Source organism: Gymnoscopelus microlampas (genome assembly GCF_963454915.1).
Source record: "Gymnoscopelus microlampas genome assembly, chromosome: 12".
Lineage (NCBI taxonomy): Eukaryota > Metazoa > Chordata > Actinopteri > Myctophiformes > Myctophidae > Gymnoscopelus > Gymnoscopelus microlampas.
In genome coordinates, this window is record NC_139949.1 from 45,084,628 (window position 1) to 45,109,627 (window position 25,000).

Consider the following 25,000-nt stretch of genomic DNA (forward strand, 5'->3'; position numbering starts at 1 on the left):
ACAATTCTGTGATTCATTCATCTCAACTACTCTTTTTCTCTTGAATCAGTTAAATTCGTGAACCAACACATGGCAGTGTTGATTCAAAACGTTACCCAAGTCAAGGCTATTACAGACAAACTACATGCAATTGGCAAGATCCATCGTGAGACCCATGCCTTGATTGATGCCCAGACGACCAACATGGACAAAATGAGGATACTGTATACGAACGTGCTGCAGGGGAAAAAAATCCAACTCGAATTTTACAAACTCCTCAAAAAGCTCGAACCTGCATTGGTGGACATGATTGGTAAGATCAGAAGTTTCTTTTTTAGAACAGGATATCATTTTAATTTAAAAGAAAAATGACCAGAACACGCAACAACCATAATATAATTCTTTGCAGCAGTCCCAAAGAGTGAACTTTTTTCATCCAGGACGGCATTCTTGGTTTATACAGTATACTGAAAAAATATCATACAAAATATAAGAATGTATTGCCAAGAAATAAACTGACAAAAGGCAATTCAAAATCAGTTCTTCGTTAAGGTTATTTGGAGCTTCTGTTCTCAAATACAAAATCCAATCCATTCTGAATAGCCATGGCATTACAGTGGATGCAGTTCATATCTTCAGACGACTCCAGAATCTATAGGCACACCAAAATCCTAAAACAAAAAGCAGGTTCCCCTTGCAAGAATTGCCTCAAGACTCCCATTCTTTACAAATCATTGACACTATGCTATTACCACTACACCACCAGTTCCAACAAACGTTTGGCATCTATGCCATATCTAAACTGAGCCATCAGTGAGCTGCAAGCATTTGATTAGTCCATAATCAATCAAATGCAAGGTGCCCTCAGAGCGTTTTTCAGTAACTAAACCTAAGATACTGGTGCACCCCAGCGTAGAGAAGACATTAAAATGTTAGCTAAACCTGAGCCATTTGCAGCACGTGAAAGTATCCCTTCCCCTCAAGCTTCTTAAAAATCCAACTTAATGGCTTGCTTCAGTAGTACAGTAACTTTATGGAAACAATGATGCCATGGTTTCCACAATGCCTTGCACAATTCTGTGTGCGTGTGTCTAACTGTCTGTCTGTCTGTCTGTCTGTCTGTGTCTCTCTCTCTCTCTCTCTCTCTCTCTCAGTTGAAGGTGAATTCGATGATTGAACTAGAGAGAAGCGGCATTCAGCCATTTGCCCCTTCTTACCGGACCGTCCCCGCCCTGGACCTGTACCCCCTGACACTGCCGGCCCTCCTCCCAGCTGTCCCCATCACTGAATCTACTGTATATTGATCATATATCGTCACTGTCCGGGGGAAACCTTGTATGTCAAAAACTTTACTTTTCAGAAAATGGAAAAAATAACATGTGTCCCAATGAATCCGATATAGTTGTTATTTAGTCAAAAGCTCATGCTAATACTTTTCATTGATATCTATAAAACCCACAGAAACACTTTCACTTTAAAGAAAATTCTAAAATAGCAAATCTACAAGGTCACAACCCGTTGCATTGGCTATTTTTGCTACTTTTGTGTGTAGCTGTATGATAAAGTAGGGCATTCATTTATGGGAAAAAAACAGTTGAAATATGGAGGTATGACATTTCTGCCTGACAGCAGCGATATGGTAGTTTTATTTCTGAAAGGCTTTCTGTCTAATTTGGAATTATTCAATTGGAAAATAAAATTCGAATAGGCCTATTGTCTTCGTTTCTATTTTTTCTGTCATAATTGTCGTTTATTACACATTCATAGCAATACAATACTAAGTGTGTGTGCTTAAGATTCTGAAAGGTTAACTTGCTCTGAAATAACTTTCCTACAGTAATGCTTTACTGTTCAAACCAATTCTACAACAAATGGACACTATGAATGCATTTGGTCCCATTTCTACACTTGCAGAGTAAAATTAACTTTTATTTTACTGTGTATGATTACAAACTCATGAAAATAAGAGGTTTCAGAACTTCCATCAATTGAACTTGAACTCGAAACATGACTTTGCTTTCTCACAGGCATGTAGAGTTCCAGAGAGGAACAAAAAAAAAGTACTACATCATTTGTCTGGAATGGAATGCACTCAAACGTGTGGTCATTTGCCACTAATGTCTTATAACAGCAAATGCTAGGTCACATGTTAGAGGCCCTTCATATTAGGTATAGTGGAATGGGAGTGTCAAACGTGAAAATGCATTGTAGCTGAATTACTTAGTGTGTAAATATATTGTACTATGGATTGAGGGATTGAGGCACTAAGCTATAACCCACTGCTAGATAGAAGGGAGGAGGTGAAATTGACATGACTAAATACAAATGTGAGCTTTGTGAATGAAATGCATTTGAACATAGAGGCAAGTAGTGTTTGAGAATCCCTCATCCTGAGTTTATAGTCAAAGGATTCCTTTTAACTAACGGCAAAAAGTTAAAACAGCCTAAAAAACATCCATTATTAAAGTTTGTTTCCTAAAGAATGCTGCATTGCAAAGCCAATGCATAGTGATATGCAAGTAGCTCTAACAGTCATAACTAGTCACAGCATTACTTGAATTATATTTGTTACTTTTAGAACAGTATGCCGTAAAATAGCAGCACTGTTAATGTTTAAAACATATTTATAAAGCTCCTTTTAATAGAATCCAACCTGAGTTAACGGGTTATAAAGCACAACATTAAGTGCCATAGATATAAGGCATCACATTGTTTTTTTGATTTGATTTGATTCTTTTGATTTATTTATTTGATTTATTTATTCACATTTATTTATTATTATTTATGAACTTGTTTGTTTGGGGAAGTACTGCAATGGGCTGTCCTCACAGGAAATACTTCTGAAAAACACATACAAATACTTCAGTGAGATAACTCACAAATAGATTGAGATATAAAAGCTAGAGAACATTTTATTTATAAAATGTAAATACAAGTGTGAATATTATATTTGATCTTGGCGTTCAGGCTCTGCTTATACGTTACTCCCTGCTCAGCACATTAGCAGACAACCATTTAAGAGCAGGGAGATATACATCTATAACAAACCCCCCAGGGGAAAACAGAACCCTTAGGGAAATCAGATCGTACAGGTGGTGCTGGGGTGGTGGTGGGAGCAAACAAAGCACATGCGACATCAGTGGAAGCAGTGACAATACAACAGGAGGAAGTGCAATGAATCAGGTGAGCTTAAGTAGACCGGCAATTGATCAGCTGCTTTACTCGTCACATACAGTACATCTCCCACATAGAGCTGCACATGTGTGTAACCTCTCGAGTGTATACTGCCTGAACTTGTCTCACAGGCTACGCATCATTTTTGTAACATTTCAGTGACATTCACGCATACACGTACGCAGATACAAAGTTAATTGCTATTTGGTGTGTTAAATTGCAGGGAGCCTGAATAACACGCACTGTGTCCAGGGCTCAAATACCTGCTGATACCTTTTTACCTGACACAATGGAGTATGCCGATTTCTGCTAACAATTAAACGTTATTAACAAAAATGTGAGATGTCTGTGCATTTAAATTCTAAAAGCACACAAATATCCCCTTTATGTTAGGAGTAGTTAAGTGTTTGAGAACAAGCCCATATCCCATTTAACACAGCATAAGGTACCTGTAATATGGTACTATTGTTCAGGATACTGTTGGTTTTGGTGGTTTTCCCATGTTCAGTTTGACTGCACCCGCATTCCTCACCCATAATTACAGACTGGAGTTATGGACTTCTGGATATAATACAACCAGCTATTACCTTGCTTTCTCAATTAATGACCCCTACCGTCACTCTGGTACATGTGCACAATGCACATGTCAATGAATCGAACAACCACTTAAGTGCTATTTTATACTTTGTTGTACAATGGTGCTGTGCAAAAATAGTGAAAATAGACAATCCACAAGCTCACAACGTGTCGCATCGTGATCTGAGCTTGTAGATTTCTTATTCTATATTTTGGATTTTTTTTGCAGATAATGACATGCTGAAAGTAGGGATAAAATATTGATTATGTTTTATAATCGATTAAAACGATTAGTTCAAATAACTGTTGCATCCCTGGTCCGGACTTCACATACCTGCAGCGCGACGGCCGCCACCACCACCAGGGCGGCGAGCAGCGCCATGCGTCCCATCCAGCCCAGGTTGCTCAGGAGGAAGAAGCGCGCCCAGCCCAGCTTCTTGGGCGTGTGCGGCGGGTAGCGCATGTCGTTGACGCCCTCCATCTTCAGCTTCTTAATGAGGCAGCCTCGCAGGTGGCTGAGCTGGTCGAAGCTGTACTTGCCGTGGTAGCAGCCCATACCGCTGTTTCCTACAGAGAGAAGTGTCTGTTAGTCAAACATTATAAAAAATGTCAAGGGAAACATGTTGTGTGATCGAGCAGGGGTGCAACCGTTGATCAAACTAATCGCTATTATTATTATAACTCAAAAATGTAGTATAACTCAAAACTGAGCTCATCCCTCCTTCAATGCATAAAGAGCTAGCAAGGAGCTTCTTATCACCTGACAGGGGGAGTTTCCCCAGTTGGACGTAGCGCGTGGAACGAACACGTTATTCCAACCAGTTTCGGCTGACCAGGGGGAGGCAGTATAGAGACCAGGATTACTGCATGTTTTTTGTGAGGGTACCAATCCTAGGGACACGGGGAGAACATGCAAACTCCACACAGAAAGGCCCTTCCGCCAACCCCACCTAGGGTATCGGCACTGATGACACGGAGGAGAGGACACGCCCCCAGCCCCCACAGCGTCCCCGGCGGGAATCGAACCCAGGACCTTCTAGCTGTGAGGCGACAGCGCTCAGAGCTATTTTGTTTTAAGTAAATGATTTTGAGGGAAAATATTGAATTGTATTTTCTTCCAGAACTTTTCAAAAGGTTTGTTGGTGGTTTGTTCAAAATATAATTTCACCCACTTTTTTACACCTGTAAACTTGTGTAAAACATAATTTTACAGGTGTACATTTGTAGAAGGTCACAACACATAGCATCGCATTGTGAGTTCGTAGATAGTTAATGTATGTTTTGTAATAATCTAAATCTACAAAGTAACTAGTAACTGAAGTTTTCAAATAAATAAAGATTTCAATATTTGCCTCTGAGATGTAGTGGAGAAGAAGTAAAAGTATGAAAATGGGGGTGGGGGAGGGTTAATTAAGTACAGTACTTGAGTACTTAGGGAAAAAAAGTGTGCTTCGAGTACTTTCCACAACTGCTCTTCCCCAGAGACAATGAGCCAGATCCTCTCTCACTCAGAGGTGTTTGGGGAGATGAGGACAGAGCTTCATGATGTCTATATCACTCTGACACTCACATCTTCATCGTCAGTGTTGAATGGGAATTGCGTGTTTGCGTGTGAAGAACGTGTCAATGTTTCTGGCTTACAGAAAGTCTGCTGAAACATCGAAAGACAGGAGAACGCAAATAATGCAATAATCCTACATTAAATTGTTGAGGAAATGTGGCAACACTGATTTCACATTAAATAAACTAACTGTTAACTGTAAATAAGCAGCACACAATCAATCACCCCACCCACAGTTCCTCAGCAGTAACTTAGCTACTGTATGTCCTGTCCATCCTGTCTTTCATGGTTCCGTTTTGTTTGTCTTCTTTTACAGAGATGTTTACTGTACGACAAGTCAAATAGCCTCTGTTTGTCCATGGCTTGGCAAATATTTAAAAAAAAGAAAAGCAGGTGACTAACGCGTTTTGGCACAAGGCCTTCATCAGGGTTCACTGGCTAAAGGCCTTTATGAAGGCTATAGGTTATTAAAGGCTTTTTAACTATAACTGATAACTTGGATTTGTTTTAAGTTCATCGCCAGACTTTTCACTTTGATGTCTCACAAAGGAAAGTAATTAAACACTTTGGTGTTTCTGAATCTGATATGAGAGAGAATGACAATACAAATATGTCAATAAAAGTGTTTCTGAACAGATATGAGAGAGAATAGCAGAGGGAGAAAGAGACATAATGGCTGGCTGGCTGATTGACTGGCTGACTGACTATTTCAGTAATTCATTCTACGACAGGTGTTTTAATGCACACGCGTATTGCATTCAAATGTTCATATATTGCACTCCAAATCAAAGAGTCTGCCATTCCCATGATAACTGCAAGTCACCCTATTGAATGCTACCAGCTTGGGCTGTGGTTAGCTGCAGGTTATATAACCGGCGTATACATTTATATGTATATCTGGAGTATTCATCAGTGTAACTGGGGATAAGCCAGTGTGTGAGTGTGCCTGATGTTTAATGTATATGTATACTCTGTCACACAATGGTCTTGCATTCCAGAAATAGTAGATCTCCAAGCTCAAAATGTGTAGATGGGCTGTTTTTGCCGCATTATGCCAAGTATAAATCACTCAGCCTCAAGTGTGTCAGCGCATTTAGGCCGTGTGCAAACTCACCTACTCCACCGAAAGGGTAAAGCGTGAACTTGAATGTGAACCAAACAGTCATTGGCCAACACTCCTCCTCTGGACGTCTCCTCTATCACTCGCTTTATGACCTTCAGGTAGAGGAGAAGAGAAGAGAGTTCTGTTAATTCAACACATATAAGCCAAGCCAAGTGAGATATTCACCCAGCTCGGCATCTAATTATTAATATTTCTCATGGAGTGGCTGCGTCTGCTTGTGAAAGCATGATGGTATATATATATATACAGTTTCGGAACCCCACGTCAACATGTTTGGTCGGGCGATAATGGAATGTTGGTGACATTGTAGCGATTTCCATTGGGCTATGACCGATTGCGAGTCTATAAACAGCCCTGTAAGGCTTCAAACTGGCGTTCTGACTTTTTGAAAACTCACTTTGCGCTCCATTCACAATCCCCAAACACATGCTCTGGAGCACACACACACAAACTGTATATCTGTGAGTCATCTCTGTGTGTCGTGTGATACCTTATCATCGGATGTGAAAATATAGAGGGCGAGAGGTTTCTCGCCACGGTTGATGTACTTGATGGCGTCATCCAGTCCGCTGACTGGCCGGATGGGTAGCAGAGGTCCGAAAATCTCCTCCTGCATCACCTTGGCATCTGGCTTCACGTCCCGCAGAACCGTAGGCGCTGTAAAACAAGTATATACACTGTATCAGACTATCAAGTTGTCTTTTTTAACTAGTTCTTCCTAATGAAGTTTTTTTATCTTGTTTCTGTAAAGCGGCTTTGAGTACCTAGAAAAGCGCTATATAAATAGTATGCATTATTATTATTTGTCCTCATCTGCATTAACCACCTAAACCCTATGTACTTCGTTAACCGGGGTCCCCCCAGGGGTCTATCATTGGCCACCTCCCTCCCCCCTCTACACCAAATCTCTTTGCCGAAAATAGCTTATCTACAAGCTCACAACATGTCGCAACGCGATGTGTTGTGAGATTGTAGATCTGCTATCCGGCGAATGTTAGCCTATTATGACCAGAATAGAGACACTAGGGTTCAAAAAGAGAGTGCAGAAACTGCTGATTCAGGGTTTTTACTTTGAGTCTGTGGAAGATTAATTTAAATCAATTATTAATGAATTATGTTAATCACAATAGAGATCTTTGACTTACTACACGCACGCCCTTCAACCTATAGCCTGTACATAACACGTATAGATTATAGTTTATGATTAATAAGTCAAATTTATTAATAATGGACGTTACGTTGCACCTATGTAGCAGTCTGACTCGTCATTGTCTCCTCCTACAGCGATGGTGCTGTCTTCAGTCAGGCCCAGCACCCGTTTGAAGTGGCACTGGTTGATGATGCGTCCATAATCGTAGCAGGTCTTAGGGTCGTCTGTGTAGAAGTCCTGGGAAGGGAGAGGGAGTCTTGTTAGGGCCACTGATCTACATGCACCTCATTAAATTACAGTCATTTAGCAGACTCTTTTATCCAAAGCGACTTACAATAAGTGCATTCAACATAGGTAGGGAACGAAACTACTTATCACCATAAGTCTTAAGTGCATGTTCTGCTAAAACAAGCAACCAAGAGTATACCTAGCGCTAAGGTAAAAGTGCAATATATCAGCTACCTACTTTCTTACACAGATGAGACAAATAGCAAAATCAAATGAGCAAGAGCTAAAACAAATAAGTGTATCGACTAAACAAGATCCAATAAAACAATAAAGAAAGAGTTTGTACAACTAGTTAACAACAAGTAGGCAAGGCGAAGAGGAAGGGTAGTGTTTCCTGAAGAGGTGGGTTTTCAGCCTGCGGCGAAAGATTGGGAGTGACTCTGCTGTCCTGGCATCAGTGGGGAGTTCATTCCACCACTGTGGGGCCAGAACAGAAAAAAAGTTGTGACCGTGTAGATCGGCCAGAAGGACCCTTGAGTGACGAGGCAATCAGTCACCCGAGATGGCAGACCGAAGTGGTTGGGCAGGGGTGTAAGCTTCGACCATAGCCCGGAGGTAAGAAGGAGCTGTTCCTTTCACTGCCCTATAGGCTAGCACCAGGGTTTTAAACTGTATGCGAGCCGCTACGGGGAGCCAGTGCACGTCTCTGCTGCTACAATGTTCAAGCATGTCTTAGGTAGGTTGAATACGGTGACCAGATGTCCTGGTTTGTCTGTGATTATTTGATAATAATCGCTGTTTTTGACTTCCCGGAATCACATCTGCCTCACATTACATCGCATTGTGAGCTCCTGGATCAGCTATCTTTTCTCGTTCGTTATCGTTTTTTTTTAATACTACACCATACCCGGTGAAGGGCGCAGGCGAAAGTAGTTGCAAACTGGGGGTTATTGCATGTCCTGTCGTGCACCGGATTGGATTAGTTCCTTTCAGGAGCTTATACATCCTAAGGTCACAGCTATAACATGTTGTATGTTTTGATAAAAAGCATTTTAACTGCAAGTCAGAGGTGGGGTCTTTTTTCTTTACTTTTTTTTTTTCTACATTACATTTGTACTGCCCCGTTGCTGCTATCCTCAACAAATATTCAGGTGTGTAAGACACATTGCTTTATCAGATTTTGAACACTGGCTTTAGTTAAACCTGAGGGCCATGACATTAGAATGAAGATTCCATGATAATAACAGTTTTATACAAAACTGTTACATTTCTTCCTTATGTCACTCTTCATCCTCTTCTCTTCTTCATCTTCATTTCATCTCCTCATTTAAAGTTTAATACAGATTAAACCAGTAAAGATAAAAGAGTCATACCGCCGCCAGACTCATCGGCCAATTTGAGACGCCATACATCTTCTTCTCTTCATCTTCATCTCCTTGTTTCCTATTCTGTTCTTCATTTTCATCTCCTTTCCTCATTTACAACATTTATAATACCAGTAAAACACCACTATGATACAGATTAAACACATAAAACAAACAATGAACATTTACAATACAGAAAAACAGTAAAACAAACATACGCTACAAAATAAATGAATATTAACAATATTATGAAGGAAACATCTCCTGGATGCACTGGGTTGGATCATCATTGATGATACAGGACCTGTAAGGAAAGGAGAATTTGTTTCATACTTACCCAGTTAATAATTACGTAAAAACACGCACACAACCTCCTCTTCATCTTATTATTAGTATTCTAATTCTCTTCATTTTGTCCCTCTTCATATTCTTGTTTCCTCTTCTCTTCTTCATCTTTATCTTGTTTCCTCATTTACAACATTTAAAACAGATAAAACGAGAGAGAAAAAAACATCGTACCTCCGCCAGACTCGGAGGCCAATTTGAGACATCAAATCACCACCTGTTTCGGAGCCCGGTTTGAGACACCATACCACCACCTTACTCGGAGGCCGATTTGCATTTATATAGTGATTTTATCCAACGCGCTTTACATAGATTGTGCATTACATTCACACATTCATACACCGATGGCAGAGGAAACCATGCAAGGTACCAACCTGCTCATCGGAACAAAATAGGAATTCAGCGTCTTGCTCAAGGACACTTCGACACTAACTCTGGGGGAGCCCGGGATCGACCTGGAAACCTTCAGTTCCCATCCGGTCGCTCTACCGGCCACTCTACTCCTGAGCCACTGCGAGACGCCATACCTACTCTGAAGCCGATTTGAGACGTCATACCGCCACCTGACTCGTGAATGATTTGAGAAGTCATACATTTCCATCTTCTCTTCATCTTCAACTACTTCTCTTCATCTTCTTGTTTCCTCTTCTCTTCTTCATCTTCACCTTGTTTCCACATGTACAGCATTTATAATACCAATAAAACACCATTATGATACAGCTTAAACACATAAAACAAATGATAAACATTTACAATACAGATTTAAACAGTAAAACAAACATATTAAGATACAGAATAAAGACAATACAAAATAAATGAACATTTACAATATTATGCAGGAAACATCCGTGATGATACAGGACCTGTAAGGAAAGGGGATTTTTTTTCATACTTACCCAGTTAATACTTATGTAAAAACACAAGCTTGCACACAACCTCCTCTTCATCTATGTATTATCTTCATTTCGTCCGTCTTTATCTTCTTGTTTCCACTTCTCTTCATCCTGTTTCCTCATTTACAACATTTATAATACAGAAAACACCAGTAAAAAAGAACATCATACATCCGGAGGCCGATTTGAGAGGCCATACCGCCTTGGAGGCCGATTTGAGACGCCATACCACCACCTGACTCGGAGGCCGATTTGAGACGCCACACAACCACCTGACTCGAAGGACGATTTGAGACGCCATACCACAACCTGACTTGGAGGACGAATTGAGACGCCATACCTTCTCTGAGGCGATTTGAGATGTCATACCGCCACCTGACGCGGTGAATGAATTGAGACGTCATACATTTCCATCTTCTCTTCCTCTTCAACTAATTCTCTTCATCTTCTTGTTTCCTCTTCTCTTCTTCATCTTGTTTCCTCATTAACATTTACAATACAGATAAAACCAGTAAAACAAACACTTTAAGGTACGGATTAAAGACAATACAAAATAAATAATGAACATATACGATATTATGTAGGAAACATCTCCAGGATGCACAGGGCGGATTATCAGTGATGATACAGGACCTGTAAGGAAAGGGACAAAGAAAGGGGACATTTTTCTATACTCACCCAGTTAATACTTACTTAAAAAACATGTAAGCCTGTAAGGAAAGGGGACATTTTTCTATACTCAATCAGTTAATACTTACGTACTGTCAGTGAGCATACAACCTCCTCTTCATCTTTGAATTCTCTTCCTTATGTCCCTCTTCATCTTCTTGTTTCCTCTTCTCTTCTTCATCTTCATCTCCTCATTTAAAGTTTGATACAGATTAAACCAGTGAAGAAAAAAGAGTCATACCGCTGCCAGAATCATCGGCCAATTTGAGATGCCATTCCGCCTCGGAGGCCGATTTGAGATTCCATACCGCCACCTGACTCAGAAGCCGTGTGCATGTAGTTTCACAGCGATTGGTCCAACAGTGCAGGTGATTAGCTGTTAACGAACGGACATACGGACGGGGGCGAAAACATAGTCTTGGCTACGCCTTTGGTCCGGCGGAGGCAACCAGTAAAACAAACATATTAAGAGACAGAAACTGTAAAGTTGAAAATAGATCAAAATGTACAATATTATGTAAGAAAGACAAGAAGATAGACTGGGACGCATCATCAGTGATTTGACCTTCTTCCATCGGATATTTCAGGTTTCACAACATCAGAAAAAACACCATTTAAAGATTAAGATTAAATACATAAACAAAAGAACATTTAAAATACAGATTAAACCAGCAAAACACGATTAATATGCAGATTAACGCATAGTCAATACCTACCTGAAAAAACAAGCACATTTAGAACAGGTAGACTTTGATTGTGTCATACCTAGTCACTACCTACATGAATGAAAACAAGCATGTTTAGAATATCCTGTAAGGAAGAGACATTGTTTCATACATTCCTAGTTAATACCTACAAAAAAAGCAAGTATGTTGTAGGACTTGAAGTTAAGGAGACATTGTTGCAGACATGCCATGTTAACAAGTAAATAGGACCTGGCTGTAAGCAAGGGGACATGTTTCATACTTACCCAGTTTATACATACACCAAAAAAACGTGTCCCCTAGTTCGGGGGCTGTCAGGTGCTAGGCCTTTGTCGGAGGCCACCCCTGGAGGTAACAGTGGTTTGGGCTTTGGGGTACCCTCATTTTGTCCCCTAAAACCAGTGAAACACCATTAGAAAAACAAATGAACATTTTACAATACAGTTAAAACCAGTATAACACATTGGGATACAGATTGAAGACATGGACAGACAACAAATGAACACATTTGTTGAAGGCCAACATTTGGAATGGAGGGCTGTTATGTCAGCTTGAGCTTTAAAGGAAATAGGCTAATTGAAATGACAATGATCCACAACTGACTACCTTCAACAGCGGAAACAACACAGCACATACTGTAGCTCCAATTCTACAGCCAGAAACAGCCACTGAACACGTTTCATTGCCACCCAGTCATTGGGTCCCAACTCCCAATATGACAGTAATAGAGCAACAGCTTGAATCACATAAGTACACAGCATTATCCAACACAAGCAGCAGCAGCAGCAAAGAAAAAATGGTTTCCTACCTTGGGCCGTCTTCTACTTGACTGCATCAGTTGTGTAAGCGATGGTCAGGGTCAAGCTTTGAAACCCAGGCATAGAGATAGAGCCCCCTCTCTCTAGTCCATCCACGGGCGAGCCCTCCAGTGGCGTCTCCAGTCATCTCCATCTTCCATACATCTGTCTAGCTCGCCAGTACTTTCCTCCCTGCTGGGAGCAGAGAAAAAAATCATTGTTATTTCAAACAATTAAAAAAAAATCTTTTACAAAACCAAACCTTTTTCAAAAGAATTTCAGAAATTAAAAGAAAAATCTATACATTTAAGAAACGTAAGAAATTGTGAAAATAACAGATCTACAAGCTCACAACGCGTTGTGACAAATGTATTCATCTGTGGGTCCTTGCCATGAAAATGTTTAAGAACCACAATTTAACAACCCAAATAAGCAACTACACTTTAGAAACAAGCCCAACGAAGCAACTTTACAGTAAAACATGCCCAAAGTCACAGTCATAAAAAAAAGCGGACATGGCAACACTGGACACCATTTAAGGTCAATAAACAGGCTGGGTTATTGCCAAGAAGCAGAACAGTGAAATAATCTACTAAACAAGCAAACATGCACATATTTCTGAACTTTTTGTGCCGTTTATACAACCCATGCACATATAGGCTACTTTCAACAAATGGACTTCTTCTTTGTCGTAAATTGGTGGCGGTTACAGTTATGATAGCAATAACACGACGTGACTAAATGCAATAACAGACATAACTGTGCCTTATTCTCTCTCTCTCTCCCTAGAATTCTATAATTCATTCATACACTGAACTAAATAAGTGAACCTGATTCATTCTGAATTTACCAAGCTTCAAGCGCCCTCTGCTGGGAAAACAAGTAGTTAATTTCCTTCTAGGTTTAGCACCGTCTAGTCTTGGTTATTATAGGTAGAATCAATGAGTAGAATCCATGCATGTATTGTTCGTCTCCAGCAGTGGTGGAAAAAGTACTTTATTTTACTTAAAGACGGGGTGCCGTGATTTTCAGTGATACCCCCCCCCCCTAAAACATAATCATCAGGTATTATGGTTATACTAGGAGGAAGATTTTTTTCTTCCTCCGGAAATTGTTACAGAAATTGTTAAAATTATGTTTTTATGTAAGTATACCTGGTTCTCACCTTAGCACCTCCTCCACCACCTTAGCACCACCCACCTGTCCTAGTCCCTCTAGGATAGGTGGGTGGTGCTAAGGTGGTGGAGCAATGCTAAAATAGTAATGCTTTTTTTTCAGTCATAAAGATTTGCAAAGAGATCAGTAAACACAATCCAATGAAAGGATCTTTATATATACACAATAAATGTTCATTTAAAAACAGATCGTTTTACAAAAAAAAGTTTGTTCAGAAGAAAAAGAAAAGACTCAATCAATGGTATCAAACCTAAACAGAAGGAATGTGTTCTAATATTGTACTGCTGGTGAAAACGAGTATCCCTTTAATGAAGTTGTATCAACCTCATAGACACATGAAAAACAGAAAAAGTGCAAAACCATGGCACCACCACTTTAAGTAAAAGTATCAATACTGCAATGTAGAAAATACTCTGTTACAAGTACAACTCCAGAATTCAAAATTCAAGCTTGTAGATCGGCTATTTTCAAATGGCTAAAAATGGCTGAAGTGGTTAATGTATGTTTTGTGATGATAATAATATCTACAAAATCTACAAAGTAACTAGTAACTAAAGTTTTCAAAGAATTGGAGTAAAAGTACAATATTTGCCTTTGAGATGTAGTGGAGTAGAAGTAAACGTACTGAAAATTGGCAATACTCCAGAAAAGTAAAAAATACCTCAACATTATACTTAAGTGCATTACTTGAGTAAATGTACTTAGTTACTTTACACCACTGGTCTCCAGTAACAGTTGGTGTAGTAGTACAGAGATGTTCTGACGAACCGAACCATTAAAACCTGCCGGCTGTGTGACGTTGGTCCGGCCCTAACTCTATGGTCTGGCCTGCTGATTGATTGACAGGCCTTCTGACGCATCGCGCTGTCAATTTAAAAAAAATGCCAGGCTCGCAGCATGTAAATAAATAACTACAACTGGCAGCCGTTAACAAACATTTATTTAAACATACAAGCATATCACTTGTTAATAATAACAAGTAATATGTTTGCACGTTTAAATACATGTTTGTTATTATTTGATTTCAGGGTTTCGGGTGGTTTGTTTTAGTTTGAAATAGGCCGATCAACGTCACTATGTTTACTACCGTAAACGAAAGCTACCCTTGTCGTGAAGCTTGCTAACTTAGCAACAACGGCTAAATGACACTTGGATCAAAATAAAATGTATTTCCACCAAAACCATGTTTAAACTTAATCATACTGTAAGCAGCCTGAAATAGTGTAACCAAATGTACAAGTTTCCCAGTCACTTGGGCCGCAGTGCCTTGTTTTTGCAAACTGTTAGTATTCAATCAAAGTTTGTTTGTTTTTAATCGCTCGCTAGCCGTGTGTGTGTGACGCACTTACCCCGAGCTTAGAGCGTCCTCTGCCGGCTAAACGACTCGTTCCTCCTCCGCTTTAAGGCTGCAGTTTAAACATCCTCCATGAAGTTAAAGTTGCCCAACTTAGAGTGTCCTCTGCCGCTTAAACGAGTATGGAGAACCACGGTTTGAATATATCCTCCATAACGTCCACAACGGTCTCCTCCACAGTCCATGGCTCCGCAGGTAGCAGCTGTGAGGGCGAGGTGCTTCTGAAGTCTGAACCACGAGACGGTTGGACCCGAGGGTTCATGCCCAGTGGGTCGCGCGCTGTGACGTCACGTCACCCTAACGTCCACAGAATTGTGACTTTTTGATTGGTTGACGGGCTTTCCACCACGGCGTGCCACTGCTTTTTTCTTACTCTGTAAGAAAAACATGTATGCAAAATGTACTTGAGTAAAAGTATAAAAATGTCCCATTTCCCAAGCATGTTGAGCTTGTAGATCTGCTATTTTCAAATGGCCGGGATATAGGACTGAAGAAGTGGTTAATGTATGTTTTGTAATAATAATCTAAATCTACAAAGTAACTAGTAACTAAAGTTTTCAAATAATTGTAATGGAGTAAAAGTACAATATTTAGCCTACCTCTGAGATGTAGTGGAGTAGAAGTATAAAGTATTTAAAATTGGACTGCCTGCTATGAACAATTAACATACTAGAACGTAGCCTACAACATCAGTTGACAGCACACACACACACACACACGTTGATGTTGAATGTACACTACCCTCCCTAACTTAGCAACATCAGCTAAAATGACACATCTTGTTGTTTAGTTTTTTTTAATGAAAATGTATTATTTCATGAAAGTAGAGGTGATATTTTTCTATCATTATTTGTCCTGCCTGGAGATTCAATCTCCAATGTAAAAGGTTTTGCATCACATTGTAGACAGTGTGCACATTTGTGTTGCATGTCAGCATACTTGGTTGTGGTAATTGTAAGGATGGCCAGCAGAGGTCTCTATTGTAAAACAAATCATCATGCTGTTGTGAACTCAGAAGTGCACCTTCAGGAACACTGTTTTCTTTTAGTGTTTTTTAAAGTTGTGTCATTCATTGTCTTGGATGCCTCTTGCAATGTGTAAATGTAAACCGACGCAACTATATTTGCAGTGAAGCGTGCAGCCTTACTTGCGATAGTTGTTTTAATTACTGTGTTTTTCTCTGTGTTTTTCTGTGTGTGTGTGTGTGTGTGTGTGTGTGTGTGTGTGTGTGTGTGTGTGTGTGTGTGTGTGTGTGTGTGTGTGTGTGTGTGTGTGTGTGTGTGCGTGTGCGTGTGCGTGTGTGTGTGTGTTTGTCTCTGTCTCTGTGTCTTAGAGCTGAAAAGACTTAGATAGGTTTGAATAGCCCTGCATTTCTTTAACTCTTAATGTTCTTTTCAAAATGTATATATTCTTTATTGTTTTGCCGTGTTTAAATATTGGGCCTCAGTCTTATGATTTGTGTAATCATGTTGTGATCTCTGTGTCCTCCGGGCCTTTCATTTTGATCCAGGAGACTGAATTCAGAGGCCATTTCTAATGCCAGCCAAGCTAAAGAGGTACAGAGCTATGTCACATTGGACTTATTCACACAAACTGCAACCTTAAAGTTACGTAGACATTCAGTGCCACAGGCTGATAATTTTAATGATTAATGTATCTCAACCACTTTCTTTTTCTCTTGCAAACAACAGCGCATTTTGTGATGGAGAAGAGGTCACAGGTGATTCAAAACGCTGCCCATGTCATGGCCATAGTAGAGTAGTACAGTGAGCTGTAAGCATCAAATTTTGATTAGTCCATAATCAATCGAATGCACAGTGCCCTCAGAGCGTTTTTCAGTAACTAAACCTCCACTCTGTGTCTGTCTCTCTCTCTCTCTCTCTCTCTCTCTCTCTCTCTCTCTCTCTCTCTCTCTCTCTCTCTCTCTCTCTCTCTCACTTGCAGTTTAATTGATTCAGGCATTTGCCCCTTCTTACCTGACCGTCCCCGCCCTGGACCTGTACCCCCTGACACTGCCGGCCCAACTCCCAGCTGTCCCCATCACTGAATCTACTGTATATTGATCATATATCGTCACTGTCCGGGGGGAAACCTTGTTTGTCCAAAACTGTTACTTTAAATGGAGTCAAACTTAATGACTTTCACCTTAATCGTGACATCGGCTATTTTTGCTACTTTTGTGTGGCGCTGTATGATAAAGCAGGGCATTCATTTATGGGAAAAAAAACATACAAAGTTTTATTTCTGAAAGGTTTTCTGTCTACTCAAAAGAAAACCACCTAAGTGGAAAAAAGCGGCACTCCAAAATAAAAATTGCAAGACAGTGGCTTAGATGTGGTTTCTCATTTTATTGAGATGTGAACGCGAGGTTTTCTGTCTAATTTGGAATTATTCGATTGGAAAATAAAATTCTAATAGGCCTATTGTCTTCGTTACAAATCTTTCTATGTCATATTGTCGTTTGTTACACATTCGAAGCAATAAAATACTAAGTGTGTGTGCTTAAGATTCTGAAAGGTTAACTTTCCTACAGTAAAGCTTTACTGTTCAAACCAATTCTGACAACTACAGCCAATGGACACTAGTATGGATGCATTTGGTCCCATTTCTACACTTGCAGTTAAATGAACACAGTGGATGTTACCATGTATGACACACCATGACATACAATACCAGACTTGATTTAAAAACATTTATTAAAATCTTAATTACAAACTCATGAAAATATCTGCAGGGTGATAAATTCACAAAGAAGTTTCAGAACTTCCATCGATTGAACTTGAACTCAAAACATGACTTTGCTTTCTCACAGGCATGTAGAGTTCCAGAGAGGAACAAAAAAAAGTACTACATAATTTGTCTGGAATGGAATGCACTCAAACTTGTGGTTATTTGCCACTAACGTCTTATAACAGAAAGTGCTAGGTCACCTGTTAGAGGTCCTTCATATTAAGTATAGTGGAATGGGAGTGTCAAACGTAAAAATGCATTGTAGCTGAATTACTGTGTAAAAATATTGTACTATGGATTGAGGCACTAAGCTATATAGCACACTGCTAGACAGAAGGGAGGAGGTGAAATTGACGTGACTAAATACAAATGCTATGTGAGCTTTGTCAGTGAAATGTATTTGAACATAGAGAGGCAAGTAGTGTTTGAGAATCCCTCATCCTGAGTTTATAGTCAAAGGATTCCTTTTAACTAATGGCAAAAAGTAAAAACATCCTTTATTAAAAAATAATTGTTTCCTAAAGAATGCTGCATTGCAAAGCCAATGCATAGTGATATGCAAGTAGCTCTAACAGTCATAACTAGTCACAGCATTACTTGAATTAGTTTTGTTACTTTAAGAACAAACAGTATGCCGTAAAATAGCAGCACTGTTAATGTTTAAAACATATTTAAAAAGCTCCATAGAATCCAACCTGAGTTAACAGGTTATAGAGCACAAAATAAAGTGCCATAGATATAAGGCATCACATAGAATTACACTCTAGCTACAATGAGCCAGCTGATCCTTCTGAAATTGTTTTTAACAAGCAGAATAATATATTATTGAAATTACCGAGACTGTTCTCCAAATGTATAGTGTAGCACATCCTAGGCAAGACAGTAAGCCTGGTATTAATATTGACGTGTTGCGCTATAAGGCACGTTGGCTAACAGCGTCTATACCAGGTGGCAATAGGATGCAGTTTATTAACTTCATACAGAACTTTTCAGCCCAGGTTCATGCAGGTTCACCAGACGTCTGGAGGGTTGAGATAAGTGACAAACTTGTTGTTTAGGGAAGCAATGGGCTGTCCTCACAGGAAATACTTCTGAAAAACATGAGAATACTTCAGTCAGATAACTCACGAATAGTTTGAGACCAACAATAACTACAGTAAATACAAGTGTGAATATTATATTTGATCCTGGCATTCAGGCTCTGCTATACATTACTCCCTGCTCAGAACATTAGCAGACAACCATTTAAGAGCAGGGAGATATACATCTATAACAAACCCCCCAGGGGAAAACAGAACCCTTAGGGAAATCAGAGCCTACGGGTGGTGCTGGGGTGGTGGTGGGAGCAAACAAAGCACATACGACATCAGTGGAAGCACTGACAATACAACAGGAGGAAGCGCAATGAATCAGGTGAGCTTAAGTAGACCGGCAATTGATCAGCTGCTTTACACGTCACATACAGTACATCTCCCACATAGAGCTGCACATGTGTGTAACCTCTCGAGTGTATACTGCCTGAACTTGTCTCGCAAGCTACGCATCATTTTTGTAAAATTTCAGTGACATTCACGCATACACGTACGCAGATACAAAGTTAATTGCTATTTGGTGTGTTAAATTGCAGGGAGCCTGAATAGCACGCACTGTGTCCAGGGCTAAAATACCTGCTGATACCTTTTTACCTGACACAATGGAGTATGCCGATTTCTGCTAACATTTAAACGTTATTAACAAAAATATGAGATTTCTGTGCATTCAAATTCTAAAAGCACAAAAATATCCCCTTAATGTTAGGAGTAGTTAAGTGTTTGAGAACAATACATATCTCATTTACCACAACCCGGATAAGGTGTTATCCTGGTTATAAGAAACAGCATAAGGTACCTGTAATATGGTAATATTGTTCAGGATACTGAAGTATCTGCGCACTGATGTTCAGTTTGACTGCACCCTCATTCCTCACCCATAATTACAGACTGGAGTTAAGGACTTCTGGCGATAATACTACCAGCTATTACCTTGCTTTCTCAATGACTGATAACAGCTCAATAGTAGCTATAGCTGTCTGTGTACATATGAGAGAGTAAGACCAGCCAGCACTGTCTGTTCTGTTCTGTTCTTTGGGATTACTGACCCCTACCGTCACTCTGGTGCATGTGCACAATGCACGAGTAACCACAAAAATAGTGAAAATAGACAATCCACAAGCTCACAACGTGTCGCATCGTGACGCGTTCTGAGCTTGCAGATTGGTTATTTTCACAATTTTTTGAAAGGTTTTAAATGTTTTGAAACTTTTTGCAGATAAACACATGCTCAAAATAGGGATAAAATGTAAAAAATGATAATCGATTAAAACAATTAGTTTGAATAACTGTTAACCGGAGTTCACATACCTGCAGCGCGACGGCCGCCACCACCACCAGGACGGCGAGCAGCGCCATGCGTCCCATCCAGCCCAGGTCGGGGTTGCTCAGGAGGAAGAAGCGCGCCCAGCCCAGCTTCTTGGGCGTGTGCGGCGGGTAGCGCATGTCGTTGACGCCCTCCATCTTCAGCTTCTTAATGAGGCAGCCCCGCAGGTGGCTGAGCTGGTCGAAGCTGTGCTTGCCGTGGTAGCAGCCCATACCGCTGTTTCCTACAGAGAGAAGTGTCTGTTAGTCGAACATTATACAAAATGTCAAGGGAAACATGTTGTGCGATCGAGCAGGGGTGCAACAGCTGATCAAACTAATCGCTATCTTTTTTTTTAAAGTAAATGATTTTGAGGGAAAATATTGAAATGTATTTTCTTCCAGAACTTTTCAAAAGGTTTGTCGGTAGCTTGTTTCACCCACTTTTATATATCTGTAAACTTGTGTAAAACATAATTTTACAGGTGTACATTTGTAGAAGCTCACAACACATAGCATCGCATTGTGAGTTTGCAGATTGGCTAATGTCTCTGTGTGGGCGTAGGCTTGCCTCCCAACTTCCAGCTTTGGAGATAAGCCAGTGAGTGAGTGTGCCTGATGCTCAATTAATGTATACTCCGTCACACGATAGTGTTGCATTCCAGAAATAGTAGATCTCCAAGCTCAAAATGTGTAGATGGACAGTTTTTGCCGCATGATGCCAAGTATATATCACTCAGCCTCAAGTGTGTCAGCGCATTTAGGCCGTGTGCAAACTCACCTACTCCACCGAAGGGTAAAGCGTTGACTGAGTAGTGAACCAAACAGTCATTGGCCAAAAATCCTCCACTGGACGTCTCCTCTATCACTCGCTTTATGACCTTTAGGTAGAGGAGAAAAGAGAGTTCTGTTAATGCATTAAGACCTGGGGCGGATTCTACAAATGCCTTCTAAATCAGTAGTTTCAGTAGTTCAAGATTTTTCAAACAATTTCAAGATTTTTCCAGAAATAGCAGATGTACAAGCTCATGGCGGGCATGAAGTGACGCGCTGTGAGCTTGTATGTTATTTTTGAATAGCCAACGCAAAAATCTAAAAGACACAGATGCTTTCCCTTTTTTGATTTCTTTTAGGGCTTTTTATGCCTTTATTGATAGGGAAGTGAAGTTAAGACAGGAAACGGGGAGTGAGAGATGGGGAGTAAATGGTAAATGGTGCATTTATATAGCGCTTCTATCCAAAGCGCTTTACATTGATTGTGCCATTAACCCATTCACACACACATTCATACACCGATGGCGGAGGAAACCATGCAAGGCACCAGCCTGCTCATCGGGAGCAATTAGGGGTTCAGCGTCTTGCTCAAGGACACTTCGACACTAACTCTAGGGGAGCCCCCCAGCCCGGGATCGAACTGGGAACCTTGCGGTTTTCCAGTTCACACTACCCGGCCACTACCCCTGAGCCGCAGCAAAGGTCGCCGGGATCGGGACTCGAACCCGCCACGCGCTGTCAGGCTACATTGTAGCCTAGGTGCCCGGACGGCCGGACCGCTTTCGTGGTTTTAATAGGTTAATTCAACACATGTAAGCCAAGCCTAGAGAGATATTCACCCAGCTCGGCATCTAGTTATTAATATTTCTCATGGAGTGGCTTCGTCTGCTTGTGAAAGCCTGATGGTGATGGCGATAATGGAATGTTGGTGACATTGTAGCGATTTCCATCGGGCCATGACCGATTGCGAGACTATAAACAGCCCTGTAAGGCTTCAAACTCTGGCAGTGGTTTCTGTTACAGCAGGACAGAATCAGAGAGCACCCTGGCAGTGTTGGTGATAACGAAATTGGAGGAGGAGGCAGGGGTTCTGACTGAAAACTCGCTCTGCGCTCCATTCAAAATCCCCACGCACATGCTCTGGAGCACACACATACAAACTGTATATCTCTGTGTGTCATCTGTGTGTCGTGTGGTACCTTATCATCGGGTGTGAAAATATAGAGGGCGAGAGGTTTCTCGCCACGGTTGATGTACTTGATGGCTTCATCCAGTCCGCTGACTGGCAGGATGGGTAGCAGAGGTCCGAAAATCTCCTCCTGCATCACCTTGGCATCTGGCTTCACGTCCCGCAGAACCGTAGGAGCTGTAGAACAAGTATATACACTGTATCAGACACAAGTCTTTGTCCTCGTCTGCATTAACCACCTATAACCGGGGTCCTCCCAGGGGTCTATCATTGCCCCCTCCCCGTCTATACCAAATATTTTTGCAGAGAATAGCTTATATACAAGCTATACAAGCTATACATCGCGTTGCGACATGTTGTGAGATTGTAGATCTGCCCTTTTCTGGTTAAGTATTTGTCATCTTTTTATTTGGAAATCGTGAGAGAACATTTCAATTACTGGAACTCAATGAGGTAACATAGATAGCAATTCCTATTTTTAAACTTGAACCATTACGTTTGTGATTTACCACAAACAAAAACTAACCCAACTCTCCTCAAAAAGAGAGTGATCCATTAATAGATTAATTTAAATCAATTCTTAATGCATTATGTTAATCACAATGGAGATCTTTGATTTACTACATGCATGTCCTTCAACTTATAGCCTGTACATAATACGTATAGATTATAGTTTATGACAAATATCTATATCCATGAAGCCAAGTAAGTTGTACCTATGTAGCAGTCTGACTCGTCACTGTCTCCTCCTACAGCGATGGTGCTGTCTTCAGTCAGGCCCAGCACCCGCTTGAAGTGGCGCTGGTTGATGATGCGTCCATAATCGGAGCAGGTCTTAGGGTCGTCTGTGTAGAAGTCCTGGGAAGGTAGAGGGAGTGTTGTTATGGCCACTGATCTACACGCACCTCTCTTCTGCTACAACATACAACCAAAGGCTTGTAGGTTGAATACGGTGACCAGATGTCCTGGGTTGACTGGGCTTGTCCCGGTTTCAAGCTGGGTGTCACTAAAATGTCCAGTTTTTCACCAACGTTTTCATAATGGTTTTTGACTTCCTGGAAACGTACAAAGCTCACAATGCCTCACATCACGCATTGTGAGCTCCTAGATCTGCTATATTCAAAACAGGTTTTGTTTTGTTTTCTATATTGTGGTTTTCAGAAGTGCCATGTTTTTTTCCACATTTATTTTGTTTGTTTTTTCAATTAAAACACTCAGTAAAACATTCATATATCACACATCTCATATCACGTCAAGTAGGTTCATAATCACAAAATATCCAGACTTCAGCATTAATAATGGGAAGGTTACATATATACAGCAATAGGGAATATACATATCATTTATACCGCTTTCAAAACAGTTTGAAAGGTTTTGACAACTATGGTGAAAGTGGTTATGGGTCCCAGTTTGGGTGTTTGAAAATATGGTCATCCTGAGGTTGAAGGAAGACGCAAAAACTGTGTCAGAATGTATCAAAGTAATATTGGCACATTTTGACCTGCTGGTGAACACTTGTAATGTAAAGTATACATGGTTGCTTTGCTCACAAAGTTCCTCCCATGTTTCAACATGTTACCTGGATGATTATAAGGATTTGCACCCACACACTTCCTTGGGTGTTGCTGCTGCTTCACAGACGTTTTAACCACTTAAACCTGCTAACTAGAGTTCCCCCCAGTGGTCTATACTTGGCCTATAGTTATTGTTGACCTCTCACCAAATGTCTTTGCTGAAAATAGCCATTCTACAAGTTCACAATGCGTCGCAATGCAATGCGTTGTGAGCTTGCAGAATTTCGCCGAATGTTCACCTGTTTTCACCAAATGTTCACCTATTATGACATGCCCAAAATAGGAATGCTGGGATTCCTGTGGTTAAAGTATTTCGAGAATCCTACTTGACACACAGAACACGGGATGGAGCTGAAGCTGAGATGTCTTGAATATGTTGCAGGAACACTGGCTGAGTGCAGTTACCTTGATGGACTTCTTCACCTCCTCTATGACACGGTCCTGGATGCTGGCCTCACACAGGATGTAGTCTGGGGCGATGCATGTCTGACCACAGTTAGTGTACTTTCCCCAGGTCACACGCCTGCAGCACAGGACAGGACAGGGGTGGACACCAGGGAGGAGGCACAATACAGTAGACATTAGATAAAGACTAAATAAGAAAAAGAGGTTGCGCATCAACAATTGGTTTTCTCAGTTGAGTGCTAGACCCAAAATCCAGTATACACATCAAAACAAACGGTTATTTAGTTTATTGGTGTGTGTAAAAAAGTGGAAATGTGAGTACTTTGTCCTCCGTTGATGTTACATTTTTGATGTGCTACCTTTTGGGGATTTTTTAAATTCCTACTTTTGATTAGATAAAGACTGTTGTAGTCGCACAGAAAGTATGTGGGGGGAGGGGAGAGAGAGGGAAGGAGGGGAGAAAGAAAGAAAGAAAGAAAGAAAGAAAGAAAGAAAGAAGAAAAGAAAGAAAGAAAGAAAGAAAGAAAGAAGAAAAGAAAGAAATAAGGAAAGAAAGGCAGGCAGGCAGGGTTGGGATTCGGAATTTTTATCACACTGTCAGGGGTTCTCAAACCTTTTAATTTCAAGGACCACCATAACTCTGAGAGTGTACAAATGGAACCAAATGGACCTGTAAGGGTCCAGTTAACTCTCAGAGTTACAGAAGTGTCCATTTGGAGCATCGATCCCTGTACCGGACTTTGAGAACCACTACAAAAATATGTATACTGTAATATGTATACTGTATGTATGATTGAATTTATGTTTACCAAAAAGTACAATGAAAGCCAAAAAATCTATAT

General features: G+C 40.5%; 4 protein-coding genes across 7 annotated transcripts in view; 1 reads left to right on the plus strand and 3 right to left on the minus strand.

The window, feature by feature from the left end:
- Nucleotides 1-1,689, plus strand: part of LOC311056942 (NACHT, LRR and PYD domains-containing protein 1b allele 3-like) — a 12,673-nt gene extending 10,984 nt beyond the window's left edge. For both annotated transcript variants that reach the window (XM_084073801.1, XM_084073802.1), the window contains 2 exons: nt 50-292; nt 1,134-1,689. In XM_084073801.1, coding sequence (XP_083929927.1) covers nt 50-292; nt 1,134-1,156 — 266 coding nt within the window. In that variant the 3' untranslated portion in view covers nt 1,157-1,689. The remainder of the gene's footprint in view (nt 1-49; nt 293-1,133) is intronic.
- A 1,084-nt stretch (nt 1,690-2,773) lies between these two features.
- On the minus strand, nt 2,774-4,285 carry LOC311056945 (aldehyde dehydrogenase family 3 member A2-like; the record flags this gene model as incomplete). The annotated part of the gene is made up of 2 exons (XM_084073805.1): nt 2,774-2,819; nt 4,064-4,285. The coding sequence occupies 2 exons, from the start codon at nt 4,283-4,285 to the stop codon at nt 2,805-2,807; spliced, it is 237 nt and encodes a 78-aa protein (XP_083929931.1). The 3' UTR covers nt 2,774-2,804.
- Nucleotides 4,286-6,393: 2,108 nt separating this feature from the next.
- LOC311057379 (aldehyde dehydrogenase, dimeric NADP-preferring-like) lies at nt 6,394-10,025 on the minus strand (the record flags this gene model as incomplete). The annotated part of the gene is made up of 4 exons (XM_084074338.1): nt 6,394-6,505; nt 6,904-7,070; nt 7,659-7,800; nt 9,990-10,025. 4 exons carry the CDS (start codon nt 10,023-10,025, stop codon nt 6,401-6,403), a joined length of 450 nt encoding a protein of 149 aa, XP_083930464.1. The 3' UTR covers nt 6,394-6,400.
- A 7,746-nt stretch (nt 10,026-17,771) lies between these two features.
- LOC311056941 (aldehyde dehydrogenase family 3 member A2-like) overlaps nt 17,772-25,000 on the minus strand; it is a 13,218-nt gene continuing 5,989 nt past the window's right edge. For all 3 annotated transcript variants that reach the window (XM_084073800.1, XM_084073798.1, XM_084073799.1), the window contains 6 exons: nt 24,159-24,276; nt 22,896-23,037; nt 22,190-22,356; nt 20,998-21,097; nt 20,223-20,461; nt 17,772-18,914 (listed from right to left, as the gene is read on the minus strand). In XM_084073800.1, the coding sequence (XP_083929926.1) occupies nt 18,900-18,914; nt 20,223-20,461; nt 20,998-21,097; nt 22,190-22,356; nt 22,896-23,037; nt 24,159-24,276 (781 nt within the window). In that variant the 3' untranslated portion in view covers nt 17,772-18,899. The remainder of the gene's footprint in view (nt 18,915-20,222; nt 20,462-20,997; nt 21,098-22,189; nt 22,357-22,895; nt 23,038-24,158; nt 24,277-25,000) is intronic.